This window comes from Saimiri boliviensis, chromosome 7 (assembly GCF_048565385.1).
Source record: "Saimiri boliviensis isolate mSaiBol1 chromosome 7, mSaiBol1.pri, whole genome shotgun sequence".
In the NCBI taxonomy this organism is placed as follows: Eukaryota; Metazoa; Chordata; class Mammalia; order Primates; family Cebidae; genus Saimiri; species Saimiri boliviensis.
In genome coordinates, this window is record NC_133455.1 from 119,851,600 (window position 1) to 119,871,272 (window position 19,673).

A 19,673-nucleotide genomic window follows, 5' to 3' on the forward strand; every position below is an offset into this window, starting at 1 on the left:
TTGTTCTTGCAGATTGAAATGCTAGAACACAAGTACGGGGGCCACCTCGTGTCCCGGCGCGCCGCTTGCACCATCCAAACCGCCTTCCGCCAATACCAGCTCAGCAAGAACTTCGAGAAAATCCGCAATTCACTCCTGGAGAGCCGCCTGCCACGGCGGATCTCCCTGCGCAAGGTGCGGGCACCCACCGCTGAGAGCCTGGCGGCGGAGAAAGCGCTCATGGAAGGCTACGGCCTCATGGGACTGCCCCTGGTGCGTTCGCCGTCCTTGCCGCCCACCTTCGCGGGTACCCTCACTGAGCTGGAGGACTCTTTCACCGAGCAGGTGCAATCCCTGGCCAAGTCCATCGATGACGCGCTCAGCACCTGGAGCCTCAAGACCATGTGCTCCCTGCAGGAGAGCGGCGCTTACCAGCTCCACCAGGCCCTGCAGGCGGCCGCGGGGACCTCAGGCCTGGAGGCAGAGATGCGGGAGCCGGAGAGCGCAGGCCCCGGGCCTGGGGATGAGGCCACGGAGACCCCCGGCCTGCCCCCGGGCCACGGTGGCACCCTCATGATGGCTTTCCGGGACGTCACGGTACAGATCGCCAACCAGAACATCTCCGTTTCCTCCTCCACGGCTCTGTCCGTAGCCAACTGCCTGGGCGCACAGACGGCCCAGACCACAGCAGAGCCCGCCGCAGGCAAGGCTGAGCAGGGCGAGACCCCGGAGCAGGAGGCCCTGGAAGCCCACGCCCTGGGCCAGGGGGACGTGTCAGCGGAGGACACGGGCACAGAGGCTGGGGCTAGTGGGGTGGTGGATGAAGCCACAGCAGCCAAAGCAGAGGAGGAGGAGGCAACAGAGGTGGGGAAAGGGGCTGAGGCTGAGGCAGGTGACTTGGAGCAGCTGAGCAGCAGCAGCATGCCCACCAAGTCTGCCAAGTCGGGCTCGGAGGTGTCGGCCTCCGCCTCCAAAGAGGCCCTGCAGGCCATGATCCTGAGCTTGCCGCGCTACCACTGCGAGAACCCAGCCAGCTGCAAGTCGCCCACGCTCTCCACCGACACCCTGCGCAAGCGCCTTTATCGCATTGGCCTCAACCTCTTCAACATGTAAGTGAGCCCTGGCCTCAGCGTCCTGGGAGGGAGGGAAAGAGGAGGGGCACCTCCCCTCCACCAAGCAGGGCGCCAGATAACTTCCCACAGCATCCCAGGGTCCTCCAGGCTCATCTGTGCGGTGCCTGATACCCGAGGTCATGTTTAGGAAGTACGCATTTTATTTTTAACCATTCTGAGTTTATTTTAAAAGTAAGATTAAAGGAAAAGATAACACATCTAACACATGCTTTCACAACTTACAGTTTAACATGCAGAAAATGTAAAAGAAAAGACAGTACTAAGTAAATAACAGTCCAGGCAGTTTGAGGATTGGGCAGCAATCATTCGGGTGGAATAGGAAGCCAGGGAAACCGCATTAGCTCCCTGGGTTGATGAAATGCGGGGCTGGGTCGGGGAGGGAGGAAAGGCCCCTTGTAAAGAATGCCAGCAGAGAGCAGGATGAGGGTTGGGGGGAGTGGGGCGGTGGGGGGGTGGGGGGGCGGGGAGGTTTGAGGGGGTGGCTACGTGGAAGAGAGAGTGTGAAGCAGGCAGAGGCAGAGTAGAAAGAGAACCGGGGAGAAATGACTGACTGCCATAGCTCAGAGACCACAACGAGACCGGGACAGGTCCTGCCCCAAATGTGTACAGAGGTAAGGAAGCATACCTGCCCCTCCTGTGGAAATGTAAAGTCCAGGAGGCACTGGTCTCCATCCTCCACTCACTTCCTTCATACGCTGAAGCCAAGAGCACATCTCTGCTGCCTCAATGGTTGGTCATTCATTCATTCAGCTGTTATTTATTGGGTGCCAGGCACTGTGACCACAGAGGTAAGTAGGACACATCCCCTGGCCTCAAGGGGCTCCTAGTCTAGGAAAAGTAGCTACTGTTCATAGCTCGCCTTACGTAAAGCATCCGTAATCTTCCCAACAGTATCTAACAGAGGCATTACCGTGCTGTTAACTCACACCAGTAAGGCGAGTTGCACACAATGAGATAGCTAGTAATCCACAGACCAAGGGGAAGGCGGATCTGACTCCAAACCATGCCCCTCCATAGTGGCACTTCTGCACGCACGTGAAAATTCATGCAGATACTCATCTCCCTCAAGACAGTCGTTCTTCAACTATCCATAATGCACGACCAGTTTCGTTCCCCCACACCCTCCTGAAAATACATTGTGGGCTAATACTTTTGTAAATCGCAATAAAAATGGGTTGCTAGAAAAACAATCACATGCCTCGTTGTCCCGGAAATGTCAAAGCGTTATGAGAGGTTCTGAGCACTAGGCTGTGTTTCTGTGCTTATCTCCTAGACCAGTGAGAAACAGCTCAGGGAGCAGCATGGCCGCAAAGCTTGAAAGGGAAGACGGGGTGTGGTGGAGAGCTCACCTCTGTTTCTTCCACCCTCTCTCCAGGGTCAGGGAGTCTGCAGTGGGGACCTGCATACTGACAACAGGATATGGGTAGGGGGAGGGGCAGGCCCGGGGTAAGACCCAGGAAGCAGGTACAGAGAAGGGCATTTCTCCTCCACCTGCTCTGGGATTCATTTTGCTTCCAGATCTACCCCGTCCTCTTTCTGGTCACACACCATCCTCTATGTGAGGACGTTCAGGGGGTTGAGGCTTTGGTGAGAGATGCTTCCAATAGGGAACTGGATTTCCAAGAGTCTCTGGGCACTTCTGTGGGTGGAAGATGGAAGAAAGAGTCATGGATGGCTTCAGCTCACTCTCTACTGCTTCTCCCCACCCCACCTGCAGAAATCCAGACAAGGGCATCCAGTTCCTCATCTCCCGCGGCTTCATCCCTGACACCCCCATTGGTGTGGCCCATTTCCTCCTCCAGCGAAAGGGCCTCAGCCGCCAGATGATTGGAGAGTTCCTGGGCAACAGCAAGAAGCAGTTCAACCGTGACGTGCTGGAGTGAGTACCCCGCGCTCCAGGCTGCCCCCACTCCTTTCCACGCCCCACCTGCCCCAGCTCTCTCTGTGAGCTCCCTGGTGAAATCCTCACTCCAGTTCTAACAGCTTCCAGCTTCCAGATTGGCCACAGGAACCAGAATCCCCTCTTTAGCACATCACCCCAGTGGGACAGAGCCCTGTGTCCCCTTGGAGTCATTGATTGAGTTCGCTCCAGGCTCCAGATGAGGCACCAGGGGTACAGAAATGGTCCAACGAGGCACAAAGCCTTTTCTCCCTGCCGCCCTCCAGGGTAAGAGAAACCAGGAAAAGGAAGGGGCTTGTGTCAGCACTGGGGTTCATCTCTGCCTAGTGAAGAGCCCCTCAGCCTCCTTCCCCCAGGGCCTTCCCATTCCCCAAGTTTATTTTCACATCACTGGAGGCAAAATGTGAGGCAGAAAAAAGAAGGGGCTAGACTGAGGGTTTTAGATCAAGGAAATACTACAATTCCATACAGAGAAATCAATCAACAAAATCGTGACCAAAGAAAAACTCTTTTAAAGGCAGGGTGGGGTCCTCAAGGGGGTGCCTTTGCCCCCACTCAGCTCTGATTGTGTGGACAGGCAAGAGTCTCTTCACACTCACGCCTTGTCCTGAGTGACTCCTCCCCTGGGACATCTGCTTCGGCCCGTACCATGCCCCCAGTTCTTTCTGCCTTCCAGTAGTCCCCTAGACTGGCTTCCTTCTTGACGGTCACCATGCTGCAGGTATCCTCCCTCTTTTCTCTTCCCGCTTTCTCCTTGGGGACAGTCAGCAGACGTGTCTCCCCGGAGGCCCTGGGAGAGGCTCTTCCTTTTGTACTCACCCCTGGAGCAGCAAGGGACTGCCAGAGAGGGTTGGGACCCTCAGGGAGTCACCCACCCAGTGGTCAGCGTCCCTGGAGTGGGACCTCAGAGATTTAGCTTCCATTTATGGAGCCATCTTGGTGCTGTGTGCCCACGCGGAGAAGCCCCGGTCCTCTGGGCCTGCGTTTCCATTTCTGCAGAGCGGTGCTGGGTTATGAAGGCTGGACCCGTTGCACTGTGAAATCTCCATCACATTTCTAAATCCCCCGACGTGGCTGTTGTCTGACAGTGCATTAAGAAGCGCGAGGACTGGCGTCTGTGTGGGGACCTTGAAATCCCTGCATTGCCCTCAGCTGGGCAGACTGAGTTCTTGACTCTTGGTGGCTTTTGACAATGTACATCCCTCCTAGAGCTGCCGGTGGAGATGCTCTGCGCACCTCAAAGAGGAAAGAGAGCCAATCATAGGCAGTGCCTCCCTTTCACCTCCTTTCTCTTCACCCTCCAGCTTCCCTTCCCTTCCCCGGCACTGCTGTGAGGGCCTGTGGAGGTGATACAGGAATCCAGGGCACATCCAGGTCGTAGAAGGGGAAAGATGGCATTTCCTCATGCCCTTCCTTTTCTGTGTCCCCTCGCTGGCTCATCTCTCTGGCTTTCATGCACTGCTGTCTGGTCCATTCCTCCCGAAGCCAGGGTGAGGTACTGGCCCGGTTGCCCCAGGGCTCCCTGCTATGTCTCTCTGGCTTCACCCACAGGCCCTGACTGTTGTCTGTTTTCTTTCCCGGTCCCCATTTGGCCTGCACCCTGAATTCTAACCTGTGGGGCCCACATTGATCTGAAGGGCTGGGAACACAGTTTTCCTCCAGCCCTGGTGATGCTGAGTGCACAATGAAAACTAATTGCCCTCCTCCCTGGGAGACGGGGTGTGTGGGCTGTGGGCTGGAGGCTTGGAGCAGTGGCTGCAGCCTGTGCTGAGGAGGGGAGCCAGGCTGGGGGCTGGGCTAACCCCCTTCGGCAGGGATCAGCCTTGGGATGGCTACGGGCCAGACACCCACCTTGGTGCACTCTTCCAGTGAGAAGAGGCAGCATGGTGAGATAGGAGAAATGGCTGGGCTCAGGCTCTGCTCTTCTGTGCTGTATAGCTTTGGCAGGTCACCTCTCTAGGCCTCGGTTTCCTCATCTGTAAAATGAGAGCGTTGGGCAATGTGCTTGTGAAGGTTCCTCCAAGTCCTGTGAATCTCCCACCTTTTCCATCTCTTAGTGCATTGGTACCACTGCCCTAAACACTGGGGCAGGCTTTGTCATCTGCCAGAGCAGCCCGCAGGTGCCAGGGCAGTGCCGGGGTGTCAGGGATCATGGGGGAATGAGTTGGTAGTTTGTTATTCATTCAACAAACATTGAATAGCTGTTGTGTGTTGAGAAAGGGGCCACGCTGGGCACCCGTGTTAGTGTGTATGTGTGTGCGAAGAGGCATGGCTCACAGTCTCAGGGAACTTATGGACCCAGGTGTGCATGGGGAGAGGTGAGGAGGAGCATGGAAAGAGAGTGGAGACAGGGGTCTCAAGCCACAGGGTTGAGTGCAGAGCTGAGCCCCGATGCACACCAGTGAAAGCCGCAATCCCTCATGCTTGATTCTGTGGCCCTGCAGGCTGGGTCCTGGAGGCCCTAGCATGCTGACTCAGCGCCACAGAAAGGAGCCCCTGCCCAAAGTCCATAGGCCGCTGACTGCCTGGCTTCTCTCCGAGGTGGAGAGGGCTCTCTCCTGCAAAGGAGAAGGAGAAACAGGAAGCAGCAGGCACGAGCAGGGGAGGTGGGCCACGATGGCCAGCCAGCCTGGATTTTAGAATCACTGTCTCTTCCTCACTCCCGCCAGAGAAAACACCACACTGAGTCGCCAGGTGCCATTTGGCCCAGGCCTGGAAGGCTTCATTGGGATTCTGTACGGCTCCCCTGCCCCCGCCTGCTGACATTTAGCAAGTGGCATTCGTTCTATAGAAAGCTGTTTGCTGAATAAAAGGTTATAAATCACCCATCCCCTTGGAGACGCAAACAGCCCAAACCACAGCACTCTCCCGGGAAGCAGCCAATAAGGAAGTGGGGAGGCAGGAAGCCGCTCGGAGGGGAAGGGTGGGCTCCCAGCGCTGGCTCAGGCCTGCGGGGAAAGAGGAGGAGGGAGGGAGCAGCTTCCGCTTCGGCTGCTGGCCCGGGTCTGGGCATCATGGATGCGGTGACATTTGCTTCCAGAATGTGGCCCTCAGCACTCTTGAAGCTGACATCTCCACCCTTTTGTGTCTTATTTCCACAGAAGACACATTCCAAGAAGGAATCTATTCTTACCAGGCCTTATCAAATGATAATTTAATAGAAGGCGTTCTGAGCTCAAAGAGCCACACTCATTCCAGTATTTACCTGCAAAGATTTTGCTTTTGGTTTTTTTTGAGACAGAGTCATGCTCTGTTGCCCAGGCTGGAGTGCAGTGGTGTGATCATGGCTCGCTGCAGCCTCAAACTCCTGGCCTCAAGAGAACCTCCTGCCCCAGCCTCCTGAGTAGCTGGCACCACTGGCATGCGCCACCATGCTGGCTAATTTTTTAAGTATTTTTGTAGAGATGGGGTCTCACTATGTTGCCCAGGCTGGTTTCAAACTCCTGGCTTCACACAATACTCCCACCTCAGCCTCCCGAAATACTGGGATTACAGGCATGAGCCACTGTGCCCAGCCTGTTTGTTTGTTTTTAAAGGAGAAATCAGCCTCAGTTTCTTCATTGGTAAAATGCTGGTAAGAGTCCCTGTCTCATATGAATTAAATGTTTTCAATGTACATAAAGTGCCTGAGGCTTAGTAAGTTATCTGTGTTAGCTATTTCTTTTCTTTTCTTTTTTTTTTTTTTAATTAGAGACAGTATCTCTCTTTGTCACCAGGGCTAGCTAGAGCGCAGTGGCTTGATCAAAGCTCACTGCAACTTGAACTCCTGGGCCCACGTGATCCTCCTGAGTAGCTGGGACTACAAGCTAAAAGTTAGCTATTTCCATTAATAACTTTCCTAGCTGAAAGCACAGACATTAGAACCCTCAGTCCCATTCCCCATGCACAAGAGAATCCTCAAACATGGCTCAGAGGCAGGTCTACCAGGCAGACGACAAGAACTTGCTGGAACTTGCTGGGCTTTGCTGGGAAGCAGGTCAGTTCAATCTGGGGGCATCCCGCAGCCTGAGGAAGCCCAGTCCAGAGGCTGAGAGTCATGTGGTGGCAGGCCAGCAGCAGGAGCCAGCCGGGGTTAGGGTCCTCTGGGGCTGAAAGCCTCTCCCTCTCGGTTTTCACATGGCTGGGGAATTTGGCTCTGCTCTATTTCCTTTCTGAAATGTTCGCTTCAGCAGGTTTGAAAGCCAGCGGATGGGGAATGCTCCATGTTAGCTGTGAGTGGCCTCTTTCTGGCCTGGACTATTTTTTCCGGTGTGGATTCCATGCACATGGGGAGCATCGGGGTCTACCGTCTACGTGAAATGCAGGAACGTAGCTTCTGGTTGAGCTACCAGAAGAAAGTTTCCTGGGTGTTCCTTCCCTCCACTGCGTCTGCTCCATCCTTTGTTAAATTCCAAGACATATCAGGGTTTGACATTTGGGTCAGATTTCATTATTTCACTTCCATGGAAGTGTGTTGGCCAGAGTATAACAGGTTTGTTCTTCTTAGGGGACATTTAGAAGTGAAGACAGATTGTCTGTCAACTTCGACAGTCTGAAAGGTTCTGCCCTTTCATTGCTGGAAGAAATTATTTGAGAATGTCCTGCCCATATTGCTATGTATAATCTCAGTTATCTGATTCCTGAGGAATTCCCATGAGGAAGGGGAGAGCAGTCTGGGGCCCAGGTAGACCTTATGTGTCTGGAGGAGATAAAAGGAGGTCCAGGCAGGCGTTGTGGCTCACACTTGCGGTCCCAGCACTTTGGAGACCAAGGCAGCAGGATCCCTTGAACCTAGGAGGTTAGGGATGCCGTGAAATGTGAGGGCACCACTGCACCCCAGCCTAAGCAACAGAAACCTCATCTCTACAAAAAAAGAAATTAATAGCCAGGTGTGGTGGCAGGCACCTGAGGTCCCAGCTCCTCAGGAGGCCAAAGCAGGGAAATCACTGGAGCCCAGGAAATGGAAGCTGTGGTGAGTTGTGATCACACCACTGCATTCCAGCCTGGACAACAGAGTAAGAGTGAAAGAAAGAGAGAAAGAGAGGAAGGAAAGGAGGGAGGGAGGGAGGGACGGACGGACGGATGGAGGGACGGAGGGAGGGGCCCAGTACAGGCAGGAATAGAAGATTTAGGGTCATTTCCACTGCTTTGAAAATGTTACGCTGCCGCACCAGAGGGATGGAAGGAGAATATCTTCAAAAGTGGTGTCTTTGGGGTTCTGGCCTTGATCCTTCACCTCTCCACTTTCCCCCGCCCCGCTCCCCACCACAGATCGACAAGGGATTCTCCTAAATAGTCAACAGTCGTGAGACTCCAAGACCTACTTACTCCTGTAGCTGGAGATATTGGGATCCCCCAGTCTAGGACTGAGACTCCCTTTGGCTTGGTCACTTTGGCATAGGAATCGGACTTCTATATGAAAATGGACCTACCTGACACCCAGTCCTTGCCTGACTACTCAGGCCTTTGCTGTGGAGGAGTCCGTCTCCATCTCTGTGTGATAGCTGTGGCTGCAACAGGCCACTCTGACGTGGGCCTTCTAGGAGGGGCTTCCAGGGCGTTGCTGTCTCCTGGGCAGAGCTGTCATGTCTTCAGGAGGGCCATTTGTGAGCAAGCAGGCCATGAAACATGGTAACAACTCACATAGACCAGCATGTGCTGTGTACCACAGGTGCTGTTCTGAGAACCTTACATGCAAAACTTTCCATCTTCACAACGTATGGGAGGGAAATGCGGCTAATCTGTACCAAATGAAGGCACAGAACAGAGAGGTTAGGGAGCTTGCCCATAGTCACACAGCTAATCAGTGGCTGAGGTCTGAAGCCAGGTACAATGACTCTATCACCTGAGCCCTTAACCCTGCACCATCCAGCCTCTGTGAGTCGCTCCGAGACCCATGTAGTCTGGTTGCTTTTTCAGTTCTTGTCAGTCCCCAGTCATGAATCATAATGCTGAAGACCCCTTAGACAGTCAGCCAGTCCAGCCCTCTCATTTTACCCTGGCAGAAACTGAGGCTCTGGGGAAAAGAAATGGCTAGTCTCCTGGCCAGCGGCAGAGAAATCGAACAGAATCAGGTACTATCCCACCTCTTGCCTTGGCTTTATTTGCTATACCCTGATCTTCTCATTTGGGAAGAAAGCAGAGCTGAGAAACTGATTTGCAAGTCTCAAGAGATCTGAGCCAGATTCAGCTTCCTCTCTCTGGTTGTGTATGTATCTTAAAGGGCCGATGGATGGCTATCTAATGATGTCATTTCAGGCAGAATCAGTTGGTGGAGCAGGGAGAGGTCCTGGCCATTGACAGGCATGTCAGCCCATACCTGGGCTGCCAGTACGTAATGAAAATGGTCATTCATTAAGCCCTGTTGTATACCAGGAACTTCATACCGACTGCCTCTTTGAAAACTCCTGAAAACCCTGCCCAGTAGATATTCTTGGTGGTGTCTCCACTCTCAAGGTGAGGAAATGAGGCAGCAAGAGGCTGCGTGACTTGAACTAACAGCTCCATGGCCTCTTCTCATTCCACCCACTGTTATTGGCATAAAGCAGTGCTTCTAAAAGGGTGGTCCCTCGACCAGCAGCATCAGCTTTACCTAGAAGCTTGTTAGCGATGCAGACTCTGTTTCTGCTCCTGGCCCACTGAATCAGACTCTGGGCGTGGGGCCCAGTAAAAAACCACCATGCAATCCCAATGCATGCCTCAGTTTGAGACCCACCAGCAAACGGGGATGCTGCTCAGTCCAGCAAATGAAAAATTAGCTCAGGGCTTCCGAATCGTAAGTGCAGTTCGAAATTAGTTCTTTTGGTATCTGAGCCTCAAGGTGTGAATGGCAGCCAGCCCTGCCCAGGCCTCCTGCAAAGAGAGTCTCTTCATTCCCATGACATCACCAGGAACGCCAGCAGTCCTGAATCAATTTCCTCCTCTTCTGTTTTCTTAGCCACGTTGCACTTTTCCAAAACACCTTGACCTTTGTTGAGAATGTTATGAGTTCTGATGAACAAAATAACTTTCTGGAGGATGGGACTATTTTTAATTGAATTGTATAAGCCAAGAGCTGCCAAATAAACCCGGGGTTTCTACATCCCGTGGCAACAGGTGGTTTTGTTTTCCTTCCTAATCCTGGACCTGGGCTTAGTCTCAGCTAGGAGCGCAAGCTCACACACTTCCTCCCAGATCTTCATGTCTCTTCCAGCCAGTTAAAAACCCTGCTGCTACCGTTACCTATTTTCAGCTCCCAACTAGTTCCTTTGTCTGCCAGACACTGTCTTGCTATCATTTAAAAAAAAAAAAGAAGAAGGTTGAGATGATGAAATTCGTTTTGATCACAGGCCTGTAGGATGCTTCATTTCCCTGCAGCACAAACTGATTCCACACACAGATCAATGTTAACAAGTAATTTTATGCAAGATTGTACCTGTTTCTACAGAGGCAGGAAACATTCATCCTTCTTCCCCAGCTCTTGTGAGGTATTTGCCACAGACCCCGCAGAAGCTCACAGGAAAGAGGGGGAAGCCTAAGCAAAAACAGTTCCACGCATGATCCACACGCCAGTCAGCAGCACCTCCTGAGACAGGTCCAGACGTGCTTGGCTGGAAGCAGTTTGATCAGTGCCAGCGTGCTCTAGTTCTCATCCCTCACTCACTTGCCTATGCAGCAGGAGGAAGAGGGGGCCTGTGCCTTCCACACTGCCTCACTACCTGTAGTCTGGAATCCTCGGGGCCACTTCCAAGTCCATCACAGGTCTAGGTGTCAGCTCCGAATAACCTTGGCAGCAAAGAAGGCTGAGTAATCCTAGGCTGCTGAGGAGAACTTCCAAAGGCACAGGCCACTGAGGCTCCTTCTCCAGCTGCCAGCATGCCCGAGGTCATTCCTGGTCATCTCTCACTCATTCATTCATCCCCCAAAACAGTGACTGGGTGTCTGTATACCAGGGATGCAAGAGATTAAAAGAACTGCCTGATCTTAAAGGAGGCTGTGGCCTCGTGGGGAGGACAGGCAGCAAATGTTATGACAGGGAGATAAACGCAAAAGGTGGGGCAGCGGAGGTCAGGGAAGACTCCTAGAGAGGTTGAGAGCTAAACAGAGATCTGCAAGGGTGGGACTGGGTGACAGGAGGAAATAACAGCCTGCACCAAAGTGGGGGCGTGAGAGCAGGACTGCAGGAGGGACCACGCTGGGGAAGAGGCGAAAGCAGCTGGAAGCGGACAGGGCCTTGTTTGCTTTGCTGAGGGACTTGCGCTTCACACTAGGGATGTAGGAAGCCCTGGAAGATACATGAGCAGGGCATAAGTCAGGGACCAGTTGAGCCTAGAAGGACACTAGGACGATGGTTGGGCTAGGATGCCTTGGCCCAAGCCCCATTATCTCTAATAGTAAGGCTGGTGAGGAGGCTACTGCTGTTAACAGCCATGGTGAGAAAGGCCGAAGCCCTAAGTCGCAGCTGTGGGCGTGGAAGGGGAGAGGTCAGCAGAGCCCAGGGTCGTGGAGAAGCGGCAGGGCCGTGGCCAGTGTGGGAGGAGCCAGGAGGCCAGCGCACAGCCAGTGGTGTCCGAGCTGATGAGCATGCAGAATACGCATGTGCTTCAGGCCCCCTGTTTTGGTGCTCCATCTGCTAAATAAACAGGCACAGATTTTCCATTTCAGGGGCAGGGAGATGCTGGGTTCTGGGACATTTCATCTGAAAAAAATCTATCAAACTAGACATGGTCAAATATTTACTCAAGCAAGTTAAACTGTTAGATATCTAGAGCCGCTAGAATGGGGGCAGCCACCTGCACAGTGATTGTTGAGAGGGGGATAGGACCCAGTTTCAGGTCAGTGAGGAGGGGATGCTGCAATGGATGAGGGGCGTCTCCGGAGGAAAGAGCCCACCTGGGGAGGGAGGGCGATGGAAGTCAAGAAGCGGGTGTTTCCAGAAGGGAGCAATTAACCATGTCGATGCTGCAAAGGGGCTAGGGCGAGGCCGGAGAGGGGCCGTTGGATTTGGCAACAGGGCAGCCAGCAGCAGCCGTGGCAGGGAAGTGTTAACGGGGTCCTGGGGCTGGACTGTGAGTGGAGCAGGTTGAAGAGTGAATGGAGATGAGGAGGTGGAGACCGAAAAGAGGAGAGAAAAGGGGCAGCGGCTGGAGAGCCATGAGGGCCCAAGGCAGGGTTTTAATTTGTAAGATGAAAAAGACAAGCACTTGGGTGCTCCTGAGAATGAGTTAGGACAGGGGGAGGCATGGTGGCTATCTAAAAGAACACCTCGAACTTCATGGGCCCCAAGCTGAAGACTCCATCTCCCCTCCAGCACGTGTGCCTGCACCACCATACACTCACCCTAGAGAACGGAACCTCCAGCCCCCTGGGTGCTCCAGCCAGAGCTCCGGGATGCAGCATTGACACCTTCCTTCCCTCACTTCCCACATTCCCTGCATTTCGAGTCCCATCTGTTCTTCCTCCAAGATGCAGCTAGATCGTTCATTCAGTTTGTGTCCACTGCTCTTGCCTTAGCCCAGGCCCCATTACCTCTAGCTTGGACCTCCGCAACAGCGTCCTAACTGGGCCCTGCTTCTGTCTTGTTCCCCGTCCGACTCCATTCATTTTCCCACCAACAGCCAGAGAAATCTTCTTAGAACAAACAGGATCCTGTCACTCCTCTGATCATTCCCTCTGTTATGTCCCAGTGCGTTCAGGATAAACTCCCAAATCCTTCTTATGACCCTCACAGCTAACAGATGGAGCCCCTGCCTGCCTGCCTGCCTCACGGTCACCATCCTCCCCATTACTGTCTGCGTTGCAACCTTCCGGGCCCTTCCCAGCTCCTTGAAAGCTCCGCCCTGCTGTGAGCCTTTGCCTGTGCCTCCTCCCTTAGCCCACTTGAAAGCTCTCCCCCTCCCCTTCCTTGGGCCACCTCCTACTCATCTTTCAAGTCTCAGCTCAAATGCCACGTCCCCAAAGAGGACTTTCGAGACCTACAATATAAAATACATCTCCTCTGTCCTCTTCTGGGACCTTGTCTTTTCCCTTCATAGAATTTGTCATGACTGTAGATAAAGAATCATTTTTGACTGTGTTTAATGCCTGTCTCTCCTCGCACCAAGACAGAGACTGTTGCTTGCCACTTACACCGGATTCCCTAGCACAGCCATGCACACCCGAGCCGCTCAGAGCATGTTGCTGAAAGAGTCAGCCAGCCACTGCCACGGGGCACAGAAAGCACCAGAAAGGGGAAGGCAGGAGGTCAGGGATGTGGGCCCCTGCTGTGGGCTCCAGGCACCCAGGCCAGCTCTGAACCTGCAGGGTGACCACAGAGCCCCGTGCTGACTGCCCACGCACGCACCAATAAGCACGCCTGTGTAACTGCGTCCACGTGCTTCCCCTCGGCCTCTCGCAGGTCCCCACCAAGCCATCTGGGTAAGCTCACAGCCCCTAGGAAGACATGCATTAGCGCCAGCCACTGAGCAGCAGAGAGCCGGGGTGGGGGGAGAGGAGGGCACAGGGGGCCACCTGGTCCAGGAGATGCCAGCAAGGAATGAGATGTGTGCAGTCCGCCTGCGGGGCTGCCTCTCTTGTGTACTTCAGTCTTGTATGTAATTAAAAAACATACTGGGATAATGGTTCATATTGCATAGGCTTGAGAAGATGAAGTCATTGCGTGCTTAGTGAAGCACTTAGAGCCATACTCAGTAAGGTGCTCGGAGGGAGCGTCCCCCACTGGAATGAGGGACCCCTTGCTGCCCCATGCACACACAGGAGTGGAGAGGAGAGAGCCCAGTGGGGCAGGGACAGGCCTCCCAAGACGAGGAAGCCGAAAGCCTAGCTGTGGGAGTGTGGAGCAAGCCCTCTGGGGCCTTAGTTTTGTCTTCTGTAAAATGAGGAGATGATACACCAGGAAAGACCCCGCCGGGAATGTGTGGTACTCTTTACCTTAAAGATGACCAGCGAGGAGAGAGGACTGCGGGCTGTGCTGGGTGGGGGCCGCAGGGTGGATTTGGTAAACTGTCCACACTCAGCTCCCCATGAGGATTCCAGGGCAGCAAAGAAGGCTGGAAGGCAGGGATTAGGAGTGCTGGTAGACACTGCAAGAGAAGAGAGCAGCAGGACAGAGAATGAGAGAGGGGAGTGAGAAAAAGAGGGGACGGTGCAGGCAGAAGCTTGTGCTCAGGGAGTGAACAGAGGCTCGTGCTGGAGAGGGCCGAGGTTTATGGGTGCTTCCAGGGGGATGGGGACCCTGGAGTCAGCAGGGCTTATGGTAGACAGCACAGTCCCACCCCAGCCACCTTCCCCAGGATGACACAGGCCCCATCAGGAAGGCAAACAGTGATCAGTGATCCCCCTGGAGGAGGGTTGGACCGAAGCCGCCAGCCAGCCAGAAGTGCTGCTGTGGCTGTCTGCCCCTGCCGTTGGGAGCATCTGGTTAGAAATGGTGGGTGCCTCTGGGTCCCAGTCCTGAGAGGTCACCTGGTCCAAACCCCAGCTCTCTAGCGAGGAAGTGGCCTCCTCATGCAGGAGGGTAGAGTGTCTCACCACTCAGCACAGCTTCCTCCCCTCAAGCTGGGGCTTTCGCAGCCAGAACCTGTCAGCTTTTTCCCCCAGGGTCTGAGAAACCCAGGATAACATCTGTTCACAAAACGCAGATGCCCTGTGGTGGCAAATGCAGGGAGGGGAGGAAGGCAACACAGCGGGATGCACAGCCAGGGGAAGAACCACCTCTGTTTATGCCTCCATCCACCCCTCCCTCACCACCCCTGCTGGAAAAGCAGCCCCGATAGCTGGGGGGGGGGGGGGGCACATACTCCTGAGGACTGCTGCCTGGTGGCCCCTGAGCAGCTACACTTGCACTTTAAAAGCCTGCAGTGAGGCCTGCCCTTGCACTCAGCTCAGTTGTTGATTTCACAATTTTGGAACAACCTAGAGATCTTGCAGAGAATGCTGATTCCCAGGCTTCGCCTCCAAATATTCTAATTTGCTGGATCTGGGGTGGGGCCCAGCGATCTGCGTTTTAACAAACCACCTTATGACTCTGCTATGGGGTTCTGAGAGCACACACTGCAAGATGTTGGATGAGAGGCCCCGCCAGCTCAGAAGCCCAAGTGTCCACCCCTGCAGCCCAAGAGGGGTGTGTTCAGCTCTCACTCTGTGGGCCAGCCTTTCCACCTGGCTGCCTCTCCTGCCCCGGCCCTTGGCTTTCAGGCTCCCGGCTCATTACTTGGGCTTTCAGCCGCAGCCCTGAGCAAGCAAGCGGCTACTTGTCACCTGAGTGAACGGCTGGAAACTGGGCCATCGTGCTTGGCTGGGCAGATCCCACCCTCGCCAGCTGCTCCCGCCGCCTCCGATGGAAGCCTGCCCCCACAGTGCCTGGGGCCTCCTGGCACCCCCACCATTGCAGGGTGAGACCTAGTCCGTAGCTCTGGGGCAGAAACTACACACAGAGACTGTGGGAGGAAGGTGGATGTGGGAGGCCGGGTGCCGGAACCTCAGCATTCAGAAACAGGGAAGGGGCAGGGTACAGAACAGATGGGGGCAAGTCCTGGGGAGCAGCAGGATGCCACTCAGAGGGACCAAGGGCCATTCTGGGGCCCTGTGAGGACCCAGGCCTCTTCCTTGGCCTCCCAAGAGGCAGCGCCCCTAGGCGGAGAGGGTGGGATGTGGCCGCCCCACGCCGTCCCACCAATCAGCAGCACACTTCACGTCTTTATCTTTGCTGGTCTTTCTCTGTCTCTTCTTCTTCCCCTCCTGTCTCTTTCTCTCCTCGTGTCTCTCTCTGTCTCCCCCCTTTCTCCCTCTGTCTCTGTTGTTCGCTTGTTCTTTGTCTCACCCTCCAGTCTTGCTCCTTTTGGGATCTTGCTTCTGACGTTTCGTCCTTGCCTGTGACTGCCTCTCTTTCCCTCCTTGCTCTCTCTGTCTCTCATTAGACTTTCCTTGTCCCTCACTGCCCAGCTCCATCTCCCTGGCCTGCACGCTGACTCCCGTGCTGCGTGACCTCACTGGTTCACTTCCTCCAGACTCTGCCTCCGTACCCGTCGGACCACAGCCTCTTGGTCACCAGCCCTGGGCAGTGTCACTGTGTGGCTCCGTTGTACCCAGTGCTGACTCCTGATGGGGTGGGCTATGGGGACACAAGAATGTGGCCGCACAGGGCCTTTGGAGCTCACGTGCGGTTGCAGAGCATGCAGGGTGGCGGTGATGAGGGCCACCGGGAAATCAGAGTAGCCTCTCACCTGGCTGGCCCTGGAGGCCCCTGCTCCCCAGCCATTCACCTCAAACGCCCTGACCCTGGAGCTGCCAAGTCTCATGCTTGGGCAAGATGCTCGCCTCCACCGCTAACCCCACCCTCACTTGCCCTCCATCCCAGCTGGCAAGCCTGAGAGGAGCTGGCATTGACTAAGCCAAGGACAGCCTGCAGCCTGAAGATGGCCATGGGCCCTGCTTCGGGAGGCAGGAAAGAAGAAAGAGAAGGAGAGATTCCCAGCTCCTTCTCGGCACCCCTCCCTTTCTGCGAGTCTTCAGTGATGCTTTCCTCCTTGTGCTCCCCAGAAAACTATGGGAGAGGCAGAGGCCGTGGACCACCAAGCCCTGACCACCGTCGCTGTGGCATCTGCCCTTGTTTTCTCCTAAAAACTGGCAGCAGAGTTGGGGTCTCCATGTCTTCTAGGCAGTGGGTACAGAATGGAAGCTGAGGTCATAGAGGAAGTGGGTCCTGCTCAGAGTTCATGCCACCATCACAGGGCCACTCAGCAGGCGCTTCCTGTGCCCTTGGTGTGCTGGGCAGGCGGACCAAGGGACTGTGGGAGCAGAGAGGGGCTGCGCGCCGGCAGTGGGCAGTGTCGGGGGCAGTGTGCAGGGGCCGTGCCACAGCCAGTGGGAGGAGACCAAGGAGAGTGGGTGCAGAGTGGGCAAACATCAGTTCTGAGAGTGCATCTCATCTAATGCACGTGGTCTGCTTCTCCCAAAGGGAAAGCAATGCCCAGGGGGCACTGGGTCCCTTGCTTTGCCGGGCTTGGACTCCTTCCTCGCTGTACATGGCCTTGGGGACAGAGCACCCCAAAGGGAGGTGAGGCAGGATGAGGGTGCTGGGAGGGTTCGCCCTCGAGCCCTGCAGTGGAGAGCCCCCTGGATCGCGCTAGACCAGAGGAAGGCGCCTGCTTAGCTGCGGGAACTGACATGTGACCCCACACACTCACACTGAAGCTGCCGACATTCAGAGGCAAACCCCCTAGGGCTGGAGGCAGCATTTCAGAGGTAGCAAGGCCCTTGGGGAGCAGGGACTCCAGCATCCTCCCTTTTCGGAAGGTCGCATGGAGGCCCCAGGAGTGAGGGGGCGAGCCAGAGTCACATCAAGTTCGCAAGAGGGCCGGGACCAGAATCCGGCCCTGTGTGTCCGACTGTGTCCTCACGTTAAGCGCATTTGTCATTTACTTTTCAGAGGCCACGCCTCCCACCACAGCCTCCCCTGAGCACTGGGGCAGTTGGAGGAGGCTGGGCTGCAGAGAGTCCCAGGGGCTTGAGGGGCTCTAGTCCTCACCATTCAGCCTATGGCAGAGGGGACCCAAGGGAGGGCCCAGCCGCCTCAAGACCCAAATGAGAAAGTGAAATTTAAACCAGGGAGAAACACAGGCTCCCAGCAGTTCTCTGAAGGGACAGAAGAGCGAATGTGTTCACTGTATTATTTATGTTGAAAGCTTTGCTTGAGCTACTCTGAGGTTAAGGAGGAAGGAACTAGGATTTGGAGTGGGAACACCGAAGTTCGGCCTCCCTCCACCCCTGTGTCCTGGACCACTGAAGCCTCTCCTGGCCTCAGGGTTCGGGCTCTGGAAGGTCTACTATGGGAGGTGGGAGGAGATAGTCCTCTTGGGGCATTAAAGGGAGACCCCTGGGGGTGAGTAGCCTTGGGGGCCCTGCACCCATCCTGGCTGGGAACAGAGGCCAGCAGGAATGGGTGTTAGGGGTGCTTCGGGGTCTGCCTGGCCTCACGCGCTCCCTGCCTGCCCTCAGTTGCGTGGTGGATGAGATGGACTTCTCCAGCATGGAGCTGGACGAGGCCCTGCGTAAGTTCCAGGCACACATCCGTGTGCAGGGGGAGGCCCAGAAGGTGGAACGGCTCATCGAGGCCTTCAGGTAGGGCCACTCCCCAGCTCCACTCCCCAGCAGACCCCAGGGTGGGGAAGCCGGGCCTCTGTAAGACAAGACGCACTATCAGGTGGTTTGGGCAGGGGCCAGAAACATCCCTTCTGGTGTGGGCAGGAGGATGGGCTGGGGAGACAGAAGTGAAGAAAAGAATAGGGACTGAGCCCTCAAGCTCCCCAGGCTGGAAACGTGGGGCATTTGGGGGTATGGGGAAGACCAGGATATGGTAGAGGATGGTCTCCTGGACCTAAGGAGAGCTGGGACACTCCCTGGACACTCCCCTCCTTTGCTGGGGCCTGAGGGACGGTGGGCGGGGTCTCAGCATCGCTCTGCCTCTCACCCTCCCCGCAGCCAGCGCTACTGCATGTGCAACCCCGAAGTGGTGCAGCAGTTCCACAACCCCGACACCATCTTCATCCTCGCCTTCGCCATCATCCTCCTCAACACCGACATGTACAGCCCCAATATCAAGCCTGACCGGAAGATGATGCTGGAAGACTTCATCCGAAACCTTCGAGGTGAGGAGATGGGCACAGGGCCAGGAGAGGCAAGGCCACGGTGCAGGCCCCGTTCTGTGCAGCCTGCATTCTATGAGTGTGCGGCCCTACCACAGAGTGTCACCGGCTCTCTGTGCCTGGTCACCCACAGCAGGCTGGGAACATTGCTTGTGTGCCAGGCGGCTGGGGACTTTCCACCAGAGCAACAAGCACCTTGGGCAGTGCCTCTTGCCCTCTGTGGAACATGGTTGGCTCTAGGCCCCTGACATCAGACTGGTGGCTCAGTGGTGCCAGCCCTTCCCCTCCACAACTTATGAGGAAGGAGCCAGGAACAGAGCCTTGAGGTCCTGGGTCCATTCGAGTCAGCCCGGCAGATAACTCTCTGGCACCGGCCGGCAGGTCCTTCTCACTGGTGCAGCACACTGCCTGCCAGGAGCACACCAGGACTGGCAAAGTGCGATGTGTGCTCAAGTGATGTTTTAGCCTTTAAAAGAATCAGTCATACGCGCACATAATTTAATAAAGTCAAATAATCCTACAGGCTTACCACAGGAAAAAAAATAGTCCCTGCCCCTCTCCTACTCACCTTCTTCAGGGGCAACCATTTTGGACGTTTTTAGCGATTTACATTTCTTCTGTATGGCTAAACCACATGCTTCCGCTTCTTTGTTTTTTCCTATGTCTTTTTGTAACTGGCATGAAGTCCATACTGTGAGTGTGTAAGCCACAAGCTGGGCGAGCGTTTATGTGCGTGTGCACTGTGTCCTCACACCCGGATTCCGATCTGGGTCATTTTCACCTGCCCAGAATGTTTTCTCCTGTCCCGTCCCAGTCCATACCTTTGCCCAAGAGTAACAACTATTCTGCCTTCTGTTACCATTGACGAGTCCTACCAGTCCTTGAACTTCATCTAAATAGGGATATACAGTATTTATGCTTTGGTATCTGGTCTCTTTTATACACTGCTCCTTGTTAATTATTATTTCTGTTGCCGAGGCTTCAGTGCAGTGGTGCAATCTCAGCTCACTGCAACCTCCACGTCCCAGGTTCAAGCACTTGTGCCTCAGCCTCCCACGT

At 55.1% G+C, this 19,673-nt stretch overlaps 1 protein-coding gene across 12 annotated transcripts in view; it reads left to right on the plus strand.

The window, feature by feature from the left end:
- The window catches only part of IQSEC3 (IQ motif and Sec7 domain ArfGEF 3), a 110,360-nt gene that overhangs the window by 73,656 nt on the left and 17,031 nt on the right, over positions 1-19,673 (plus strand). For 11 of the 12 annotated variants that reach the window (XR_005577201.2, XR_012518607.1, XR_005577202.2 and 8 more), the window contains exons 4-7: positions 13-1,088; positions 2,830-2,991; positions 17,968-18,090; positions 18,451-18,617. Coding sequence is in view for 9 of the 12 variants with exons in the window: in XM_039461758.2 (XP_039317692.1) it covers positions 13-1,088; positions 2,830-2,991; positions 17,968-18,090; positions 18,451-18,617 (1,528 nt within the window). In the remaining 3 variants the exon portion in view is untranslated. The remainder of the gene's footprint in view (positions 1-12; positions 1,089-2,829; positions 2,992-17,967; positions 18,091-18,450; positions 18,618-19,673) is intronic. The other variant, XM_074403305.1, reaches the window with a different exon arrangement.